At 42.0% G+C, this 21456-nt stretch overlaps 1 protein-coding gene across 6 annotated transcripts in view; it reads right to left on the minus strand.

The window, feature by feature from the left end:
• Nucleotides 1-3664: 3664 nt before the first annotated feature.
• The window catches only part of MPHOSPH9 (M-phase phosphoprotein 9), a 78569-nt gene continuing 60777 nt past the window's right edge, over nucleotides 3665-21456 (minus strand). For 5 of the 6 annotated variants that reach the window (XM_055358287.2, XM_055358286.2, XM_031001106.3 and 2 more), the window contains 8 exons: nucleotides 13922-14056; nucleotides 12570-12745; nucleotides 11230-11370; nucleotides 10295-10415; nucleotides 9397-9500; nucleotides 8417-8664; nucleotides 8062-8130; nucleotides 3665-4177 (listed from right to left, as the gene is read on the minus strand). In XM_055358287.2, coding sequence (XP_055214262.1) covers nucleotides 4076-4177; nucleotides 8062-8130; nucleotides 8417-8664; nucleotides 9397-9500; nucleotides 10295-10415; nucleotides 11230-11370; nucleotides 12570-12745; nucleotides 13922-14056 — 1096 coding nt within the window. In that variant the 3' untranslated portion in view covers nucleotides 3665-4075. Of the gene's footprint in view, nucleotides 4178-8061; nucleotides 8131-8416; nucleotides 8665-9396; nucleotides 9501-10294; nucleotides 10416-11229; nucleotides 11371-12569; nucleotides 12746-13921; nucleotides 14057-21456 lie in introns of those variants that run through there. The other variant, XM_055358288.2, reaches the window with a different exon arrangement.

The following is a 21456-nucleotide window of genomic DNA, read 5'->3' on the forward strand; positions in this document are numbered from 1 at the left end:
CTACCATAGAGCTCTTGGCAGGGCAGGAAATTATTTCCAGCAAAATTTGTGCAATATAGTGGATTTAATCAAACCTGCAACTATCAACCATACATGGTCCCTCATGACAGGTAAATATAATCTACCTGTCTGAATGGTAAAAGGCTACAGGTGTGCATTTATTTTTTAAAGCTTCTTAAAGACTCATAGCACAAGTGGCACATTGAAATCTAGTGAAAACTTGAGATAATCTAAAAATTAAAGTGACGAAAGTGTCTAATTTTACTACATATGTAGGTGCAGAGTTCAGATTTCAAGTAGCGTCCAGCAAAGCACGTGGCTTTTCTGGGCGAGAAGGGGATAGCTTTTGGTTGGCTATCACAGACTCCACCTACATCTCCTAACACCCACTGGCAGGCACTTCCTGTGCATGGTTCTGCCCACAAGCTGTCACCTTTAGATGAAACATTTGAAGGGGCAATTATTTGGAGGATACTGGCAATAATTTTTAGAAAAACAACCTATATTTATATCAAATAACCCCCAAGTCACCAATTAAGACCAAAGTGCTTTCTGAACTTACATGTGACAGGTTATCAAATTTGTTAAATTTTTGGTGGTTAAAAAACCAAACACACCGGAGGGATGCTTAATTTAAACTCCAAAAAAGCTCATTTTTTTGCAAAGCGTGAAGAGAACATCTTAGACTACCTAACAAATGTCAGTCCAAGGCAGTTTTTAGGTCAACTGCTTGGGACATAATCTACTTTTTTATTTCAGAAAGTATGCTACCTCAAGGCTGGGCGCAGTGGCTCACGCCTGTAATCCCAACACTTTGGGAGGCCAAGGCAGGCAGATCATTTGGGGTCAGAAGTTCAAGACCAGGATGGCCAACATGGTGAGAACCCCGTCTCTACCGAAAATACAAAAATTAACCAGGCGTGGTACGCACCTGTAATCCCAGCTACACGGGAGGCTGAGGCAGGAGAACAGCTTGAACCCAGGAGACAGGTTGCAGTGAGCCAGTATCATACCACTGCACTCCAGCCTGGGCAACAGAACTAGAGACTCCCTCTCAAAAAAAAAAAAAAGGATGCTACCTCAAAAGCCTACTTAACTCAATGAATCTGAAATATAATATTTCTTGAGCACTTACTAAGCACCAGGCACTTTACAAAATCTCCCTTAATGAAAGGAGTTTTCTTATTTCATCTTATAGCTGAGGAAGGCAGGCCTGTGCCAGGATGTGACCCAGGTCTCTCTGGCTCCAAGTCTCTCCTTTCTTGTCCCCTGAGCCCAGCTCTGCACAACCCTAGCACGGCCACTTTAGCTACATCTGTTGCTTCAGTTGGAAAAGTCCTTCAGTTGCAAAGGCCATTTCCATACCTCAGGAGTAGCTCCTGCAAACAGAGGCTTAGCAAGGGAAAGGAAGGGGGCAGATCCAGGCATCAGGGGAGAGTTCACTTTCTATTTGCATTTTAAAAGGCACTTCCCAGAGGTGGCAGATTTGCTTAGGTTTTGTTGTTTTTTTTTTTCTTTTTAAACTATTAATACCTGCAGCACAGCCCCAAGCCAACAACAAAAATAGTTTACACCCGGGGATAATAGCTGCTATTTAGAATTGCCATCTTTCCTACTTTTAGGTGGAGTGTTTTTTCAGTTGACATAAGATAAGCATTACCAAAGAGAAAGATAGCAGAAAGAATTTTCCTTGGTATCCCTCTTCACAGCTATGAAGAAAAAAGAATACATTTTTTAGAAATAAGTGACTGATAGCTCCAATCTATTACACACTTCAAATATCAAAGCATATGCTGAGAGAGAGGCGCAGAAGATGTTTTGATGGAGCTTAACGCCTTTTTTGGAATAAGCCAATATAGGCTACTAAGAAGATAATTCCTTGGCAAGATAAAACTATCATCTCTTCTGAAATGGCATTTTTTAATTCTTAAGAATGTAGTAGATTTTACAATAAAAGTAGGGAACAAGGAAATATCCTAACAATTTTCAAGTTAGTTTTTAATGTCATATCCAGGAACACATGAAAGGTGCTCTTACTAGGTCTTGACACAAGCTGTACTGGAGCTTGACTAAAATGAACATTTTCTTTACCAAGACTAGATTTTTTTTTTTCTCTAAAGGCTAGAAAACCAAGAATAAAGAATACCAAGAATAGGCCGGGTGTGGTGGCTCATGCCTGTAATCCCAGCACTTTGGGGGGCCGAGGCAGGCGGATCACATGAGTTCAGGAGTTTGAGACCAGCCTGGCCAATATGGTGAAACACCATCTCTACTAAAAAAAAAAAAAAGATATACACATACACACACACACACAAAATTAGCCGGGCGTGGTGGCAGATGCCTGTAATCCCAGCTACCCGGGAGGCTGAGGCAGGAGAATCGCTTGAACCCGGGAGGCAGAGGTTGCAGTGAGCTGAGATCATGCCATTGTACTCCAGCCTGGGCAACAAGGGCAAAACTCCATCTAAAAAAATAAAAAATAATAAAATAAATAAAAAATAAAAAACAAGAATAAAGGCACTTGATTCTAATTATAAGTAATTTTGATTAGCCTGAAGTCTTCAAAAGTTGCAGGAGTAGGGAGCAAAGGTTCAACTGCACTGTCAGACAGGCCGCCCTCCTTGCTGAGAAGGGAGCAGGGCTGTGGACCCCTGGCCTGGGGACCAGCCAGGTGAAGAGTGCTCAAAGGTCGTTTGAGAGCCTGCTTGGAATAACTGGGATGGCTTGGTTCATTCTAACTACTTATTATTAAGAGCCACATAAAGAGGAAAAGCTCAAAAGCAAACCAAAATTTAAAACCTGAGCATGTTTAGTACGAATCCATTTTGAAAGTTTGGATGAGTCTGTTTATCAACATGTACCCAGCTGGAATATGTGGGGCACTGCGTTCTGATTGGCTACCAAAAACTAAGTAGTTACACAGCTCCAACTTAACCAGCAGTCCCAACACAAACCTACCAATGCTCCTGGATCAGAGGAGAGACTCCTGCCCACGCGCTACTTCTGAGAGCCAGCGGCTACCACAGAGGCAGTGGGCTGGAGCCCTCTGCAAGGCCGAGGGGAAGGCACCAGGCTCCATCCGGACACACTCCCTGTCCATTAACAAATACAGTAGATTGTGATGATCTAAAGTCTAGTGTTCTTACAGCACCTACAGTGGAAATATTTTCCTTTTGGCCAGGGTGAAGGAGTGGAAAGGGGTGAACATATCCAGATGACAACTATGACGGACAGCTGAAGCCATGCACACTAAGAAAACCAGGCTGCCCTCTTAATCCCTCACGGGGTGGTGGCTTGTATTTCAAAGGGTTTATCTGTCCATTTATTGTCCAGGGTGGGATACAAGTTAATTCAGAACAATGGGCAGAGACCTACTCTGAGAGACCTCCAGAGAGGGCTCTCCAATTGTTTAACTTTTTTAGAAAAGATAAAATTAGAGAATTACAATCTCTCTCATTTTTCTCTTACAGACAATAAAGTTTAAAGAAAATGAGTTATATTCATGTAGTTTTCAAAGCTTTCCAAGAGTCCATTATTACTATTCTGATATTCACTCTAAGACATGTTTCAAATAGGAATTGCATTATCATTTTTTAAAAACCTCAACACAACTGAAATCCAAGGTACACTGTAATTGTTTATGTATTCAGCATGTACTAGTCTATCATTATGGAAGCTATTAAGCTTTATTTTTTAAAAAATGAATTGTATTTACAATGTAGAACAAGTTTATAAAATTGGTGTGCAGTTAATTGTAAAAGGATAACACTATTTGTTTAGAAACAAGCTGCTTCCTCTGTTTATATTTCCTTATTCTTGATATAAATTGGAGACATATACTATTTAAAAATAATGCTTTTTAAATAGTAAAATATACAAGAGATTCCTGAGCATAACAAAAATATCTTGAAAATATGTGGCCATTTGAAGTATAAAATAGCAAGTGTAAGAATAGCATGATTGTAAAACTACTGTTTGAAGGCTTATAAACAGTACAAAATAGTTTGCCTTTTCTGACTGCATAATTATACATTAGTGCAAACAAAAATGTCTCAAAATTTAATGGCTACAAATCTCAAAGATTTGCAGAGGTGCGCAAAACATGGAATTTCTTTAGCGTCATGCGAACTGAACCCAGTTCTCGATTAATCCTTTCCAAACGATCTTCCAAGGCTTCCTAGGTGAAAACAATGGGAAAAGTTTAATTAGAATTCTGTACCAAGTTCTATAATCACCACCAAACTGACCTTTCTTTTAGCAAAAGAGCAAGTATAAACACTAAAATTACAATTATTTTGCTTTCTACACGAAACATCTTATGATTTCTTTTAAACTGGACAATATGAATTAGCTTTTCAACTATTCCAAATAACTGCTGTACTTTAAAATATTCTCAATATGTTTGACACATTGAGTATATGGAAATTCTAGTAATAGCAATACAACCAACTGGAAGAGGATAATTCTTTGGCTCTGCTGAAGTGAGAACAGTACAAGCGGAGCCTAGGAGGTGCTTCACACATTTCACCAGAAGAAATGGACACATTTGATCAGTGCTGCATCCCACACATACATAGATCAAATAACTTTCTTCTCACCAAAATTTCTAAGTTAAAAAGGAAAAAAAAAAACACTGAAAGATACTTTTCTTAAAAAAAAAATAGATTTCACAATGAATTAACAATTGCTATTTTAAAATAAACAATATTACTGTTAAATAATACCTGGACTATATATCATTATACATACTTCTGTGTTTTTGTTGAGACAGGGTCTTGCTCTGTCACCCAAAGCTGAACTGCAATGGCATGATCATAGCTTACTGCAGCCTCAAACTCCTGGGCTCAAGCAATCCTTCCACCTTAGCCTCTCGAGTATCTGAAACTACAGGCAGGCACCACCACACCTGGCTGATTTTAAACTTTTTTTTTTTTTTTGCAGAGACAAGGTCTCACTATGTCACCCAGGCGGGTCTCGAACTCCTGGCCTCAAGTCATCCACCCACCTCGGCCTCCCAAAGTGCTGGGATTATAGGCATAAGCCACCGCACCCAGCCTCATTTTAGTTAATTTATTCAGTATTAATTCCAATGGTGTCCTGAAATAAAACTTAAAATTTTTTTCTTTAATTATAAAAGGATTATAGAACACTTAGAATATAGAAAATTTAGAAGACAAATAAGCAAAAAAAAAAAAAAAAAAACTGTTCCTCTTTCCTGTTTTTTCTGCATACATATATATGCATACCACTTTTATTTATTTATTTATTTTTTGGTGGGGGGAGACAGAGTCTCGCTCTGTTGCCCAGACTGGAGTGCAGTGGCACAGTCTCAGCTCACTGCAACCTCTGCCTCCCAGGTTCAAGCGATTCTCCTCCCTCAGCCTCAAAAGTAGCTGGGATTACAGGTGCCCACCACCATGCCCGGCTCATTTTCATATTTTTAGTAGAGACAGGGTTTCGCCATATTGGCCAGGCTGGTCTTGAACTCCTGACTGCAGGTGATCTGATCTGCCCACCTCAGCCTCCCAAAGTGCTGGGATTACAGGCGTGAACCACCGCACCCAGCCATGTATCATTTTTAAAAGAAAAATAAGGCCAAGCATGATGGCTTACACCTGTAATCCCAGCACTTTGGGAGACCAAGGTGGGAGAATCACTTGTGGCCAGGAGTTCAAGACCAGCCTGGGCAACACTGCAAGGCCCTGCCTCTACAAAAAAATTTTAAAAATTAGCCAGGTGTGGTGGTGCATGCCTGTAGTCCTAGCTTACTCAAGGGGCTGAGGCCTCAGAGGTCAAGACTACAGTCAGCTATGATTGTGCCAATGCACTCCAGCCTGAGTGACAGAATGAGACCCTGTCTCAAAAAAATTAAAAGAGAAACCTAAGAAGAGAATCAAACTCTATCTCAATTTTTTTTTTTTTTTTTTGAGACACAGTCTCACTCTGTCGCCCTGACTGGAGTGCAGTGGTGCAATCTCAGCTCACTGCAACCTCCAACTCTTGGGTTCAAGTGAACCTCCTGCCTCAGCCTCCAAGTAGCTGAGATTACAGGCACACCACCACAACCGGCTAATTTTTTTGTATTTTTCGTAGAGACAGGGTTTCACCACATCGGCCAGGCCGGCCTCAAACTCCTGACCTCAAGTGATCCGCCCGCCTTGGCCTCCCAAAGTGCTGAGATTACAGGCATGAGCCACTGTTCTCGGCCTCAAAATATCTTTGAATTAGGCCGGGCCCATGTGCCTGTAATCCCAGCTACTCGGGAGGCTGAGGCATGAGAATCAGTTGAACCAGGGAGTTGGAGGTTGCAGTAAGCCGAGATTGCATCACTGCGCTCCAGCCTGGTGACACAGCGAGACTCCGTCTCCAAACTAGATAAATAAAAGATTAGCCAAGACAACCCCACACCTTTTAAAAAATGATCACATTGGCAGGTATTTTTTTTTATTATTCTTTTTCGGAGACGGAGTCTTGCTCTGTCACCCAGGCTGAGTGCAGTGGCACGATCTCAGCTCAATGCAACCTCCACCACCCGGGTTCAAGCGATTCTCATGCCTCAGCCTCCTAAGTAGCTAGGACTGCAGGCGTGCACTACCACGCCTGGCTAATTTTTTGTATTTTTAGTAGAGATGGGGTTTTGCCATGTTGGCCAGGCTGGTCTCAAACTCCTGACCTCATGATCCGCCCACCTCGGCCTCCCAAAGTGCTGGGATTACAGGCATAAGCCATTGCGCCCGGCCATGGCAGGTTTTTTTTTGTTTTTTTTTGTTGTTGTTGTTTTCCCAAAAATACAGGTTTCAGGATGGGGAAGAGCTTATCTTCATACACTGCAGGTAGGAGTAGAAATTGTCTCAAACATCGTGGGTTACAACTTGACATATATCCAAATCCTTAGAAATTTGCATTTCTTTGGACCTAGCATTTTTATTTCTGGGAATGATTCCTAAGGCAATACTTACATGTGCAAAGAGATATGTTTAAGAACTTTATTGCAGCCTTATTTATGATATCCAAAATTAGAAGCAACCCAAATTTCTACTAAAACATTCTTGGTTAAATATGTTACTGCTGATGGAATATTGTACGTTAATTTAAAAGGATGTTATAGAAAGATATTTCATAACATGAAAAGTTCAATTGAAAGTTTGTTTGTTTGTTTGTTTTTAAGACTGAGTCTTGCTCTATTACCCAGGCTGGAGTGCAGTGGCACCATCTTGGCTCACTGCAACCTCCACCTTCCAGGTTCGAGCAATTCTCCTGCCTCAGCCTCCCGAGTAGCTGGAATTACAGGCGCCCACCCCCACACCATGCCCGGCTAATTTTTGTACTTTAGTAGAGACGGGGTTTCACCATGTGGGCCAGGCTGGTCTCGAACTCCTGACCTCAGGTGACCCGCCCGCGTCAGCCTCCCAAAGTGCTGGGATTACCGGCATGAGCCACCACGCCCGGCCTATAAATTATTGACTAATATTTATCAGAACAAAAAGGCAAAGTCAGGAAAAAAGAAGTTGGGGGCTAGGCACAGTGGCTGGAACTCCTGACCTCAGGTGATACACCCGCCTCAGCCTCCCAAAGTGCTGGGATTATAGGCGTGAGCCCCTGCGCCCGGCCTACGGCTCACTTTTTGAACCTCTACAGCTATTCAGTTTCCAAAGTGTAACCATTTTATCTGCTTGCTAATGGAAAGGAGTTCAGAAATAAATTACAGATTTGAGGAGAGAGAAATCAAACAAAAAGAAAGGCAATCTGTGAGCACTAACTTAATGTAAAATCTGTTGAAAAGCATATTGCCATTTGCTCTCAAGTTAGTTTCTTGAAAATACAAGGGCATGAACACCTTCTTCTCTAAGTCTAAAGGTAAAATCAATTTTTATTCCTGAAAGCTAGCTTGCAGTTATAAAATTGCTATAATCAAACACTTCCCGTAAAAGCTAAAAGTTTTGACTGCTGCTTCAGTGTGTCTAATTTTCACTGTGCCATGATTTTTTAAACCCCTCTTAGATAACTGGAACACTGACTGGCATCAAGCCTCTAAAGCAGATTCAAGCTAAGACATTTCACCTGATTTAATCTTGTCTGTAAAGTGATTCGTCCTCCAGGAGAAGGCATCCTGCTTAGTGCTGCCTCAATCTGTTAACACACGAAAAAAATATGTTTAAATTACTGGCAGGGAGGTTTATCACACAGAATGGAAAGAAAAGGTTTTGGCTTAGTATTTCCTTGTCCATTTCATCTCAACTTAATTTCCCTCTGTCAATTAGTAACAACCACATGGCTCAAATCCGTTGCTAGCACAGCTCTGGTATGTTATCCCATTGTAATTTCCTGAGACAGGTTTGACTCAATAATTCCCTTCTCCTTAGACATAAGCATTAAGTTCAGAAAACAATTTTTAAAAATATTTGTTTGTTTTTACCTGGTCCTTTTCTTTTGTAAGTTCATCAAAAAATCGTTCTGTTTCAGCTAGGGTCCGAATTTTTGCTGTATATTCAAAATCATTCCCCTGTGGAGTGACTGAAACCGGCTTACACTGTTCATAGCTAACTGATTTATTCTTCTCCCAGGCTGTTCTCACAGATACTTTCTTCACTCCATTTGGCACCGGTTCAGGGCAAGAGCTATGATTAACATGGTTATCGGTGGCTTTCTCAGAATACGTTTTTTCTGTCAGAGAGGAGAGAAATTGCTTATATTTCTTATCAATTTTTCGTGTAGGTTGCATATATATTAAATATGTTGCCCAATTTCACTTTCTGGATATAGCTGCTATGTGGCCCAAAAAAGTAATGAAAAGAGATACAATAATCAATCTTATTTACTCAGTGCTTTTTTCTCCAAAGAATTCTGAAAGCTTTGCCCTCTGTTTGACAATCTTTGCAACTTCCCTTAATGAACTTAAGCAAACTTCATGTAAACATAAATGAACTTTAAGTAAACTTAAAGCAAAAAAAAAAAAAAAAAGCTTAAAAACTAAATAATACATCACATTTAGTGGACATACACCAACACTAAACAGTTAATGTTTTGAGGGCCTACCCAAGTGATTTCACATACATTGTCTTATAGCTTTATTCCAAATTTAGAATATAAATGAGAAAAAAAAAGTTACCCAAAGCCTAAGCTGCATATAGAGAATAAAAGTAAAGAGAATAACTGAACAGTGTGGCCCTGGTAATTAAACATCAACATTCCCTATAGCTCAGTTTCCCAACTTTTCAATGAGGATAACAACATTGACATAACAACACGTAGCATCATGAGTGCTTAGTTTCAGACGCCCTTGAGTAGGAAAATATTTAAGTGCAAGATATTATAATATTTAGACCACTGAGAGATACCAGAATCTCAAAAAATGAATGATTAAAACCATAACTAATATTTTTTAGGAAAAGATACCTTCCGAGTCATCTAGAGGAAGAAACTGGAGTTGCTTTCTTGGATTGGCACGTTGTAATGTAGACACAGGAACAGTATCTAAATCATCCAAAAGTATATCAAATCTATTGAATGAAGCAAGTTACTTGTGAGAAAAAAAATGTTAACTGATTTTCCCTATCTCCACTACAAAGATGAGCTGGCATCCAGCTAACTCACATATTTATGTATTTTCTTAAAAGAAAGCTCGTTATGTAATTGTCTAAAACTGAAATTTATTTCTATTTTCTAACAAAATTGTATTTACAAACTAAAGACTTAAAACACTTACCCATACATTATCTCATTTGATCTTTATAAAAACCTTATGAAATAAGCAGGGTAGTTATTATTATCCCCGTTTTATAGAAGAGGAAACTGAGGTTCAATGTGCTTAACTCATCTCCGCAAGAGCCTGACAGAGTTGGGTCTGGAACCAAGAAGCAACATCCCTCCCCGCTAATAGCACACACAGCTGCCCACACTTCGGAGGGGACAGATTCTCAGCAGCACAGGTAAACATGCATTTGGTGCCAGGGCCATACCAGTAAAGCCCACTTTCCTGTACAAACGGCCCAAAAGTTTTCCCGTATCATAAACCTTTTCAGGAAAACAAAGAACTATCATTCTACATACAAAAGCTGACAGGGGTGCTGAGGTGATATTTAAAATCTAGTAGTAGCAAGTTTACATAGTTAAAAACTGTGTTCATTGTACTGCAGTACTTTAGTTGTAGTATGACATTCACTTATGATTTAAATGAAATTCACAGAGTTCCCACTGGTAACTGAAAAATTAGTGATAGCTAGAGACATAAGTCAACATTTGGAAAAAAATCACTAATATAGTAAACTTTATTCTACAATTTTAGAGAACTTACCGAATTGGACTGCTCTCATTTTTGCTAAGCAGATGACTAAATCCTGGGGACAAGTTTTCTTTAGGGGATCGCTTTGGACTATAAGCCACAGTCACTGGTGTTAGCATAATCTCTCTTTTTGCTATAGAAGAAAATGAAGAGGAAATATTCTTTTCCTTCTATATGTATCAGCATAACATTTTCTTATTCAGTATTTTTTTTCTAATTTTGAAAGGAATATAATTTCAACATAAAACTTTGAGAGAGAAATAAGAGTGTACAAAAAAAAAATCACTCATAATCCTAACACCTAGAGGTAACCACTGTAACACTGTAGTATATCAGACAGTACTTTCAGCACTCTGACTCAAAACTGGTTTTTCAGGATTTTAGAAGTCGACTGGAAATAAGATGGAAACAGCTGTACACTACTGAACATTCCTATAACACAATAATAAGAATCTCCTCAGCTGGTGTGAAAACGGAAATTCAGGACAGAAATCCAATGCTTCAACTTTAAAACCAACCTGTTATTGGCTAAAGAAAAACGGTGACTAATGCTAAGTACTTGAGATCAAATACATAAGAAGTATATTTGCAGACTAGCTTGGATTAATTTGATTGAATTAATGTTTGGATAGCTGGCATTTTTAAGTATTAGTTGCAAACAATTTAGTGGACACAATAAATTATTAGTATTAGTTGTAAACAATTTACTGGACACAATAAAAAATCTCACTTTAATAAACAGATTTCTTCATTTACATTTATAGTATCTATGTGATCAGACAATTTCATTTATGAACAAGATCTTATTTAGGGGTCCTCTGCTCAGAGTACTCTACTAGGTGCTGAGGATACAAGAGAAACCAGAAACAGGCAAGCAGCGGGCACAAAAAGATTTGACTCAGAGATCACGCTTTTGAACCCAAGAGATGTACACATCTAACTCTTACTTGGAGTACTTGATTTACGATTTGAAGGTGGTAAAGATGATGATCTCTGTGAGGCCGAATTAAGTCTCTTTTGTCTCTGTTGGGCACACTTTTCTGGAGAACGACTTGCATTAACTGAAGTTTCAGTTTGCCGAGGATTTACTACAGCAGACCAAAAAAAAGCAAAACAAAAAACAAATCAAAACAAGCCTACGCTTCAGTTATCCACCTTTATTAACAGGTGGTTACACATGGTTACACACCAAGCCCCACAGCTTAGGTCCTGCTCAAAGCATTTACTCTCACCAGCTAGGTTATAATGACTATTTGCAAATGCACCACATTATAATGATAAAAAATGCTTGATGAATAAAAATATGGGAGCTTATAATGAATTCATTCTGGTTCCCTGTTTACAATCGGCATTCAAGGTGATTTTCAAGAGGGTTATTTTTAGAAAGCAGGTTACTAATTTATTTACTAAGAGACACTGCTTGGGAGATGTAACCGCAAAGATGCTGGCAGGATGACTAAGGGGTCTGAGAAAGCAAGCATAGTGGAAAAGGAGAGAAATGTATTGGTGACCTGGACCTGTGAAAAAACACAGTATTAAAGACACTACTTGCCTTATCTACAGATGCTCAGTAACCAAGAAAGAAGAGGAAATGTTATATCTCACTTCATGAATACCAAATGCCTATCACAGCCTTCTGATGTGTGCAAGTAAGATGGACTGACAGGAATTTTTCAAATATCCCTAGGAATGCCATGTAAGGCCAGGAGCAGTGGTTCACGCCTGTAATCACAACACTTTGTGTTTACACTTTGTGTTGTGTTGTGGAGGACAAGGCAGGTGGACCACTTGAAGCCAGGAGTTCGAGACCAACCTGGCCAACATGGTGAAACTCTGTCTCTATTAAAAATATTAAAATTAGCCGGGGGTGGTGGAGGGCACCTGTAATTCTAGGTACTTGAGAGGCTGAGGCAGGATGATAGCTTGAACCCCGGAGGTGGAGTTTGCAGTGAGCTGAGATTACGCACTGCACTCCAGCCTGGGCAAAAGAGTGAGACTCTGTCTCAAAAAAAAAAAAAAAAAAGAATGCCATGTAAGCCTTTTTCATAATCGGAATGTAAGATACAACTGGCTTTGTACAAAAGGTACATGTTATGCCAGAACTGTGATAAATTATTAACTAGGACATTCAATTCTCTATGAAACAGGGCTGAAGTAGCAGTAAAATAGCAAGTTTACAGAGCTAAAACTTTTAATTTCATTACCTAAATATTTTAATTTTAACGAAGGTAATATAAATGGGGAAAAGATATCTATATCCGTCTATCTCAAACAAGGAAATACTCACTATTTGAGGTGTCCTCTTTCTCTGTCTGTGTCCCCCAGTTTTTAAATATTTTTCCCTCATCAAATTCTTTTAAAGCTCTCATGATCGGCGTGTCTGAAGTCTCTCTTTGCTTTTTTATCAACAAGCTTGTTGATGAACTTCCAGGTGAAGAATCCTTTTCCAGAGGTGAACGGTGCCTTAAACAATAATTTTAAGACATACAGTGCTATGGACTAAACGTCTGTATCTTGCCCCCCACCCCCACACCAAACATACACGTTGAAGCCCTAATCTTCAATGTGATGGTGTCTGGAGGTGGGGCCTTTACGAGGTAATTAGGGTTGGATGAGGTCATGAGGGTGAAGCCTCCAAGATGGGATTAATGCCCTTATGAAAAAGGGAAAGAGGCAGGAGCGCTCTCTCTGTGCACACACACCAAGGAAAGGCCATGTGAGGACATAACCAGGAAGAGGACCCTCACCAAACACTCAGCACCCTGACCTTGCACTTCCAGCCTCCAGAGGTAGAGAAAGAAATGTGTGTTGTTTATGCCACCCAGTCTACGGTAATTTGTTATAACAGTCCAAGCTAAAACACACACTTTACTGGGGTTGTTAGGGGAATAACAGAGTTGACAATTATACTCCACAATGAGCATGCTTTGCAATGCAAATAAATTAAACCTGCATACAGTGCTTTCCCATCCTTCTAGTCCTACACTTAGAGGAACAGCATCTGCACAGCACCCTGGAGTAAGCAGCTGAGGCTGCTCACGCAGGCTCGGGGCTCGGGCTGGCCAGAGCCATCTGAAGCGGGAGAGGATCTACATCTTTTGTTTGTTTTTAGACAAGGTCTCACTCTGTCACCCAGGCTGGAGTGCAGTGGCGCAATCATAGCTCACTGTAGCCTTGAGCTCCCCAGACTCAAGTAATCCTCCCACTCAGCCTCCCAAGTAGCTAAAACTACAGGCGCATGTCACCACGCCCGGCTAATATATTTATTTTTTGTAGAGGTGGGATTTTGTCATGCTGCCCAAGTTGGTCTCGAACTCCTAGGCTCAAGCGATCCTCCACGTTGGCCTCCCAAAGTGTTGGGATTACAGGCGTGAGCCACCACACCTGGCCTGAGGATCAACATCCTATCCTAATCACAAACCCACACTGTGCCACTGAGCACAGGTGGGGAAGCTCGGCAGAGCTCATGGAAGTAAAATATTCTAAAAGTAGTAGACTTTCAAAGTAAAATAAAAGTCAGGTTCTCAAAATTAAGACATTAAAGAACCAAAGAGAGGGCTTCCCGAACTTTTAAAAGCAATTGAAATCTCTAAGAAAACATAACATCCCTAAATAGAATCTTTAGCAAAGTTATCTCACCCTAGGCTACAGGTTTCCTCCAGCTGGTTATCCACGTTACTGTCCTGGGTGTCCAGAGGCTGGCCAGTAAAGATGGAATACTCTGCACCTGGAATCAGCCATTTCCGCCTGCTGACGTCTGAAGTTGCTAGTGTGCTATTAGAATGAAAACGGTCAGGCATTATAAAGGTCTGCACTTCATTTCAGACTGCATGTGCATATAAAACAATCTGCTCTCAAACAGTATTTACACATTTGTACACTAATTTAAAAATCACATGTAACAATCTATATTTTGGATACAATTTATTTTACAGTTTTATGATTCAACTTAACTGTTGCTCTAGGTTTCTGTTACTTCTGAATCTCAGTCAAGATTCAGGTACTTGTGGCTCTGAACATTCCCCTCACTGTCTCTCAGGCATTTCACACCCTTTACACTCTGTGCCCCTACTGTAGCTGAGGGTAAGGTGCTAAAGGAAGCAGGGCTGCCCTTCTTGTTCCCTTCAGACCAGCACTGTCCAACAGAATCTTCTGCAAAACCAGAAATGCTATCTGCACTGTCCAATGCAGCAGTCACAAGTCAGGTGTCACTACTGAACACCTGAAATGTGGCTGCTGAGACTGAAGAACCAATTATAAAATGTTAATTTTAATAATGAAAGTTTTCAGTATCAAAATGGTGTCACTAATGTCAAACTCCCAAAAAATGGAGCTCGGAGGCACAAAGGAGCAGCCTCTCATACAGATGCTGATTATGGGAACTATTCTGAATTCCTCAGAACCACAGTATTCCAGATAATAAGCTGCTTGTACAAGGAAACATCCCTAACAAGGGATGTCTCCACCACTGAGCTAATGCTAATGCCCGCAACATGCTCCTGTAACCAGTGGTCTTTGTTTTAAAATAGCTTAGTGGACTGTGGACTGCCCTTTGTCTTTTAAAGTTTCCTGTGTCCCAACCCCTTCGGACATGCTTATGGTTCACCACAGCATGCGTACTCCAGCTTGCAAACCCCCAACATTTCCAAATAAATTTCTTTGGAGAGTCAGTCTCTGTCACTGATTTTAGGTTGACATGATTGATTTAAATAGTAATAGTGGCTGTTGGCAGGACTGTACTGAACAGTGCAGTTCTAGACTATTGCTCCCCCAGCTCATCTGAGGTTCCCACCATCATGTTAACCCTCAGTCATTCCCCAGACTTTAGAACCTGCCTTGTTTTCTCCACACCTATTCCTGTTCTCACACTAGGCAACTTCCTGACCACTCTCTCCAGTGAGGTGACCCTCTACTCCTCAGCCAGCCACCTCAGAGAGTACTTGCTGGCTTTTGTCAAAACCAGAGAACACACTCCCCTTAAGAAACCAATACTCCAAAGACTGTGCCCCTATTCTGCCTCCCGCCCTCAAGCTTCAGCAACGTGACCTACGATCCTTGGCCTCTCCATTTTCCATTTATCAACCCCTCCTAGTCTGACTAGGTCCTCTTGATCTACCCTGAAGTCCACACTCACGATACTTTCTCTCTCACCTTTCACCACACCTGACTGGCAGCAAAATCTGAGGACTAGCTGACTACAAAGGCCACGCTTCAGGTCTAAACTCCTACCACTGAGCTTTGCTGGAAAAAAGCCACCAGCTGGGCAGACTCATCACCACCTCAAGCAGACACCCCAAACCACCTGGCAACATGACTTTCTTTTTTTTTTTTTTTTTTTTTTTGAGACGGAGTCTTGCTCTGTCACCCAGGCTGGAGTGCAGTGGCGCGATCTCGGCTCACTGCAAGCTCCGCCTCCCAAGTTCAAGCGATTCTCCTGCCTCAGCCTCCCAAGTAGCTGGGACTACAGGCGCACGCCACCACGCCCGGCTAATTTTTTTGTATTTTTAGTAGAGACGGGGTTTCACCGCGTTAGCCAGGATGGTCTCGATCTCCTGACCTCATGATCCGCCCACCTCGGCCTCCCAAAGTGCTGGGATTACAGGTGTGAGCCAACGCACCCGGCCGGCAACATGACTTTCTGTAACCAGCAAGCTTCAGTTCTCCAAACATGACTATCTCACACCCTTTCCACCCTCCTCAAACCTCCCATCCCACCTTCGTTGACAGGTGAAACTTTTGAGTCAAATTCAAAGAAACACCAGAAACCATGAAACAACTCTTGTTTTCTCTCTGTCCCCTTTCACAACCAAACATTTTAGAGGCTGCTGCTTCTATCTACATTCACTTCAACTCCAGTCACTCTTTCCCTCAGGTTTTTTTTTTTTTTTTTTTTGAGACAGTCACTCTGTCGCCCAGGCTGGAGTGCGGTGGTGCGATCTCGGCTCACGGCAAGCTCTGCCTCTTGGGTTCACACCATTCTCCTGCTTCAGACTCCCGAGTAGCTGGGACTACAGGCGCCCACCACCACGCCTGGCTAATTTTTTGTGTTTTTAGTAGGGACGGGGTTTCACCATGTTATTAGCCAGGATGGTCTTGATCTGCTGACCTCGTGATCCACCCGCCTTGGCCTCCCAAAGTGCTGGGATTACAGGCGTAAGCCACTGCGCCCGGCCCAGTTTTTAAATTAAGAACTATTTCAGGGCCAGGCTCAGTGGCTCATGCCTATAATCCTAGCATTTTGAGAGGCCAAGGCGGGCAGATAATGAGGTCAGGAGATCGAGACCACCCTGGCTAACATGGTGAAACCCCGTCTCTACTAAAAATGCAAAAACAAAATCAGCCAGGTGTGGTGACGGGCACCTGTAGTCCCAGCTACTCAGGAGGCTTAGGCAGGAGAATGGCATAAGCCCAGGTGGCGGAGTTTGCAGTGAGCCGAGATTGCACCACTGCACTTCAGCCTGGGCAACAGAGCGAGACTCCGTCTTAAAAAAAAAAAAAAAAAAAATCTTCAAACATTCTTGGAAAATTACAAAGAATACTATAACAAGCATCTACTCACCCATTCTCAGTTTTAATAAATGCTAAGATCTTGCCAATTTTTTTTTTCTTGAGATGGAGTTTTCCTCTGTCACCCAGGCTGGAGTGCAGTGGCGTGATCGCAGCTCACTGCAACCTCTGCCTACCAGGTTCAAGCAATTCTCCTGCCTCAGCCTCCAGAGTAGCTGGGATTACAGGGGCCCACCACTGTGCCCAGCTAATTTTTGTATTTTTAGAAGTGACGGGGTTTCACCATGTTGGCCAAACTCCTAACCTTAAGTGATCTGCCCACCTTGGCCTCCCAAAGTGCTGGGATTACAGGTGTGAGCCACGGTGCCCAGCCCGATCTTGCAAAATTTGTTTTTAATTATAAGACCAATTTTTATATATACAGTTGTATTTTTTTAATTACACAGAAGGCATAATGTATTAATACACATTTTTAAATGTCTTTTTTTTTTTTGAGACAGGGTTTTACCCTGTCCCCCAGGCTAAAGTGCAGTGGCATGATCATGGCTCAGTACAGCCTCGACCCCTCAGGCTCAAGTGATTCTCCCACCTCAGCCTCCGGAGCAGCTGGGACTACAGGCGCGTACCACCAACCACCACACCCAGCTTTTTTTTTTAAGACAGAGTCTCGCTCTGTCACCCAGGCTGGAGTGCAGTGGCTCGATGTCGGCTCACTGCAACCTCCGCCTCTCAGGTTCAAACCATTCTCCTGCCTCAGCCCCGTTGAGTAGCTGGGATTACAGTTGCGTGCCACCACATCTGGCTAGTTTTTTTGTATTTTTAGTAGAGACGGGGTTTCACCATGTTGGTAAGGCTGGTCTCAAACTCCTGACCTCATGATCCACCTGCCTCAGCCTACCAAAGTGCTGGGATTATAGGCGTGAGCCACTGCGTCTAGCTGCTAACTTTTTATATTTTTTGTAGAGACAGGGTTTTGCCATGTTGCCCAGGCTGGTCTCGAACTCCTGGGCTCAAGCAATTTCCCCACCTTGGCCTCCCAAAATGCTGAAATTATAGACGTGAGCCACCACACCTGGCCTTTAATGCTTTCTCTGTTCAACATTATGTTTGAAATTTATCTGTTAGTACATAAAAGCTCTATTCATTTTTATCATTTACCCATAGTATGAATATATTTGTCCTTTCTCCCGGCAGTGGAAATATGGTTTTTAATAGGCAGCCTTTTGACAATGCTAAAATTAACACGTGTGAAAATTCCTCTAAGGCAAACATCTTAACATGGAACGGTGGGATTTGGTGCACATCTTCAACCTCTCTGGATGTTGCCAAATCACTCTCCAGACAAGCTGTATCAACTGTCAATCATTACTTTGAGAGTTCCTGTCTCTCCATATCTTTGCCAAACGTTAAAGTGGTTCAATTTTAAATCTAACTTGTCCGATGGTGTGAATTATATCTTACTGTTTTAATGTGCATTTTCATGACAATTAACATGTCCTCATTTTTATTAGCCATCAGGGATCTGTGCGCTGCTTGTTATATTCTTTTACCATTTTTTGTTGAGAAAGTTATCTTTTTCTTATTGATGTGTAAGAGTTCTTTCATCTTCTGGATACTTTTCCTTTATTCGTTCCTGTTCACTTTAAAAATACAAAATATCAGCCAGGGCCAGGTACAGTGGCTCACGCCTGTAATCCCAGCACTTTGGGAAGCTGAGGCGGGCGGATCACTTGAGGTCAGGAGTTCGAGACCAGCCTGGCCAACAAGGTAAAACCCCGTCTCTACTAAAAATACAACAAATTAGCAGGCATGGTGGCTCGTGCCTGTAGTACCAGCTACTCGGGAGGCTGAGGTGGGAGAATCGTTTGAACTCGGGAGGCGAAGGTTGCAGTGAGCCAAGATTGTGCCATTGCACTCCAGCCTGGGTGACAGAACGAGACTTTGTCTCTAAAATAAAATATCAGCCAGGAACTGTGGCTCACGCCTATAATCCCAGCACTTTGGGAGGCTGAGGTGGGCGGATCACTTGAGGTCAGGAGTTTGAGACCGGCTTGGCTGACATGGCAAAACCCCATCTCTACTAAAAATGCAAAAATTAACCAGGCATGGTAGTGGGCACCTGTAATCCCAGCTACTTGGGAAGCTGAGGCAAGAGAATCGCTTGAACATGGGAAGCAGAGGTTACAGTGAGCCAAGATTGTGCCACTGCACTCCAGCCTGGGTGACAGAGCGAGACTCCATCTCAAAACAAACAAACAAACAAAAAACATATATTATATATATATCTCAAGCACACATAGACATACAGGTAATATTCATGCCAACCATCCAGCTTTATAAATCTTGGTTATATATTCTTTAAATTAAGAGTAGAACACTATAAAGACAACTAAAGCCCCTGTGCACCTCTCCAATCTCATTCGTTCCCTCCCAAAAGCAACCATTTATACTAAATTTGTGTTCAGCATTCCCATGCATGTTTTCATACGTTTACTACGTTTGCATGAACCCATAAGAAATACAAAATTGCTTCACATGCTAAAGTCAATATAAATAGTATCCTATTTCTTCTGCAACTAGTTTTTTGTTGTTCCATATTATGTCCTTAAGATTAATCCACATTGACCGTCTAGCTGAGTATCAGCAAATTCTCTCTGTAAAGGGCCAGACAGTAAACACTTGAGGTTTTATGGGCCAGTGTCTGTTGCAACTACTCCATTTTGCTGTTGCACAAAAGCTGCCGTAGATGATATGTAAGTGAATAAGCTTGTATTCCATGAAAATTTTATTTGTGGACACTAAAATTTGAATGTTATACAATTTTCTTTCTTTTTTTTTTTTTTGAGACAGAGTCTCGCTTTCTCACCCAGGCTGGAATGCAGTGGTGCAATCCTGGCTCACTGGAACCTCCGCCTTCCAGGTTCAAGCGATTCTCCTGCCTCAGCCTCCTACGAGTAACTGGGACTACAGGCACGTGCCACCACACCCAGCTAATTTTTGTATTTTTAATAGAGATGGGGTTTTGCCATGTTGGCCAGGCTGGTCTCGAACTCCTGACCTCAGGTGATCCACCCGCCTTGGCCTCCCAAAGTGCTGGGATTACAGGTGTGGGCCACCACGCCCAGTCCGTCATACAATTTTCATGTGTCATGAAATATTCTTTTTTCCCAAACATGTAAGAATGTAGAAACCATTCTTTACTCAGGGGCCTCACAAAAACAGGTAGTTCATGCCAGATGTGGCCCCACAGGCTGGGGTCTGCCAACTCGGGCTCTGCCAACTGCACTGTCATGATGCAGTGTCATGCTTGAGTGTATGACAGTATTTTCCATATTCCAGCTGTTAGACTTTCAGGTTTTCATTCACTATTTTTTTTTTTTTTTTTTTTTTGAGACAGAGCGGTGCTCTGTCACCCAGGCTGGAGTGCAGTGTTGCGATCTCGGCTCACTGCAACCTCCGCCTCCCAGGTTGAAGTGATTCCTCAGCCTCCCGAGTAGCTGGGATTACAGGCCTGCACCACTACGCCTGGCTTATTTTTGTATTTTTAGTAGAGATGGAGTTTCGCCATGTTGGCCAGGCTGGTCTCGAACTCCTGACCTCAAGTGATCCACCCGCCTTGGCCTCCCAAAGTGCTGGGATTAAAGGCGTGAGCCACCACACCCAGCCTGCATTCACTCGAGTACACTCTGAATGGGCTTCTACTGCTATCACTCTATCCAGACTGTTCACTAAGCATTAGCCTCCAGCTTGCAAAGACCTTGCAGTCTTCACCTTGATCTCTCAAGCAGCAATGTGAGATTATGACATATATTATACATCAGTTTTCATTCACAGTTCCTGGCTCATAACTTTCATATCCCTTGTTGCAGTCAACAGAATCTCTAACCTTCTCCTGTCTTCCTTTTACCTTACCAGGGTAGGACTCTAATCTGATTATGGGTCATAAGACTCTCGTTCGAATCAGAGAGGGTCCTGCCTCATCCTCTGGAGGAAGGAATGCTGCACAAAGAGGCCAAGAAGGATCTGAACAGACAGGCCTTGCTGGGTTTAGATCACATCCTTTCCGTCCAATCACATTTCAACACAGTCGTCCAAGCTTCAATCAGGCCTACCCAATGAAACCTCCATAAAATGCCCAAAAGGACAGGGCTCCAGAGCTTCTGGAGTGCTGAACAAGAGCTCATCCACGCACTGAGGGGGCGTCACACCCCAGCTCTACTGGGAAAGAAAATCCTGTGCTGGAGATCCTTCCAGACCTTACTCTGTATCTCTTCAACTGGTTGTTTATTTGTACCCTTTAAAATATCATCTGTAATAAATTGGTAAACATGTTTCTCTGAGTTCTATAAGCCACTCTGGCAAATTAATCAAACCCAAAGAGAGGGCTGTGGGAACCTCAACTTGAAGCCAGTTGGTTAGACGTTTTGGAGGCCTGGACTTGCAAATGGTGTCTGAAATGGGAATAGTCTTGGGGACTGAGCCCTCAGCTTATGGGATCTGACCCTATCTCTGGGTAGATAGTATCAGAAATGAATGGGAGGCCACCCAGCTAGGTCCCATGAAGAACTGATTGCTCACTTGCTGGTGAGGAGAAATGTCACACATTCTGGGTCACAAAAGTCTTCTGAGTCTATTGTTGTTGTGCTGGTGTGAGAGCACAGGGAAAA

The sequence above is a fragment of the Gorilla gorilla genome, chromosome 10 (assembly GCF_029281585.2).
Source record: "Gorilla gorilla gorilla isolate KB3781 chromosome 10, NHGRI_mGorGor1-v2.1_pri, whole genome shotgun sequence".
Taxonomy (NCBI): Eukaryota; Metazoa; Chordata; class Mammalia; order Primates; family Hominidae; genus Gorilla; species Gorilla gorilla.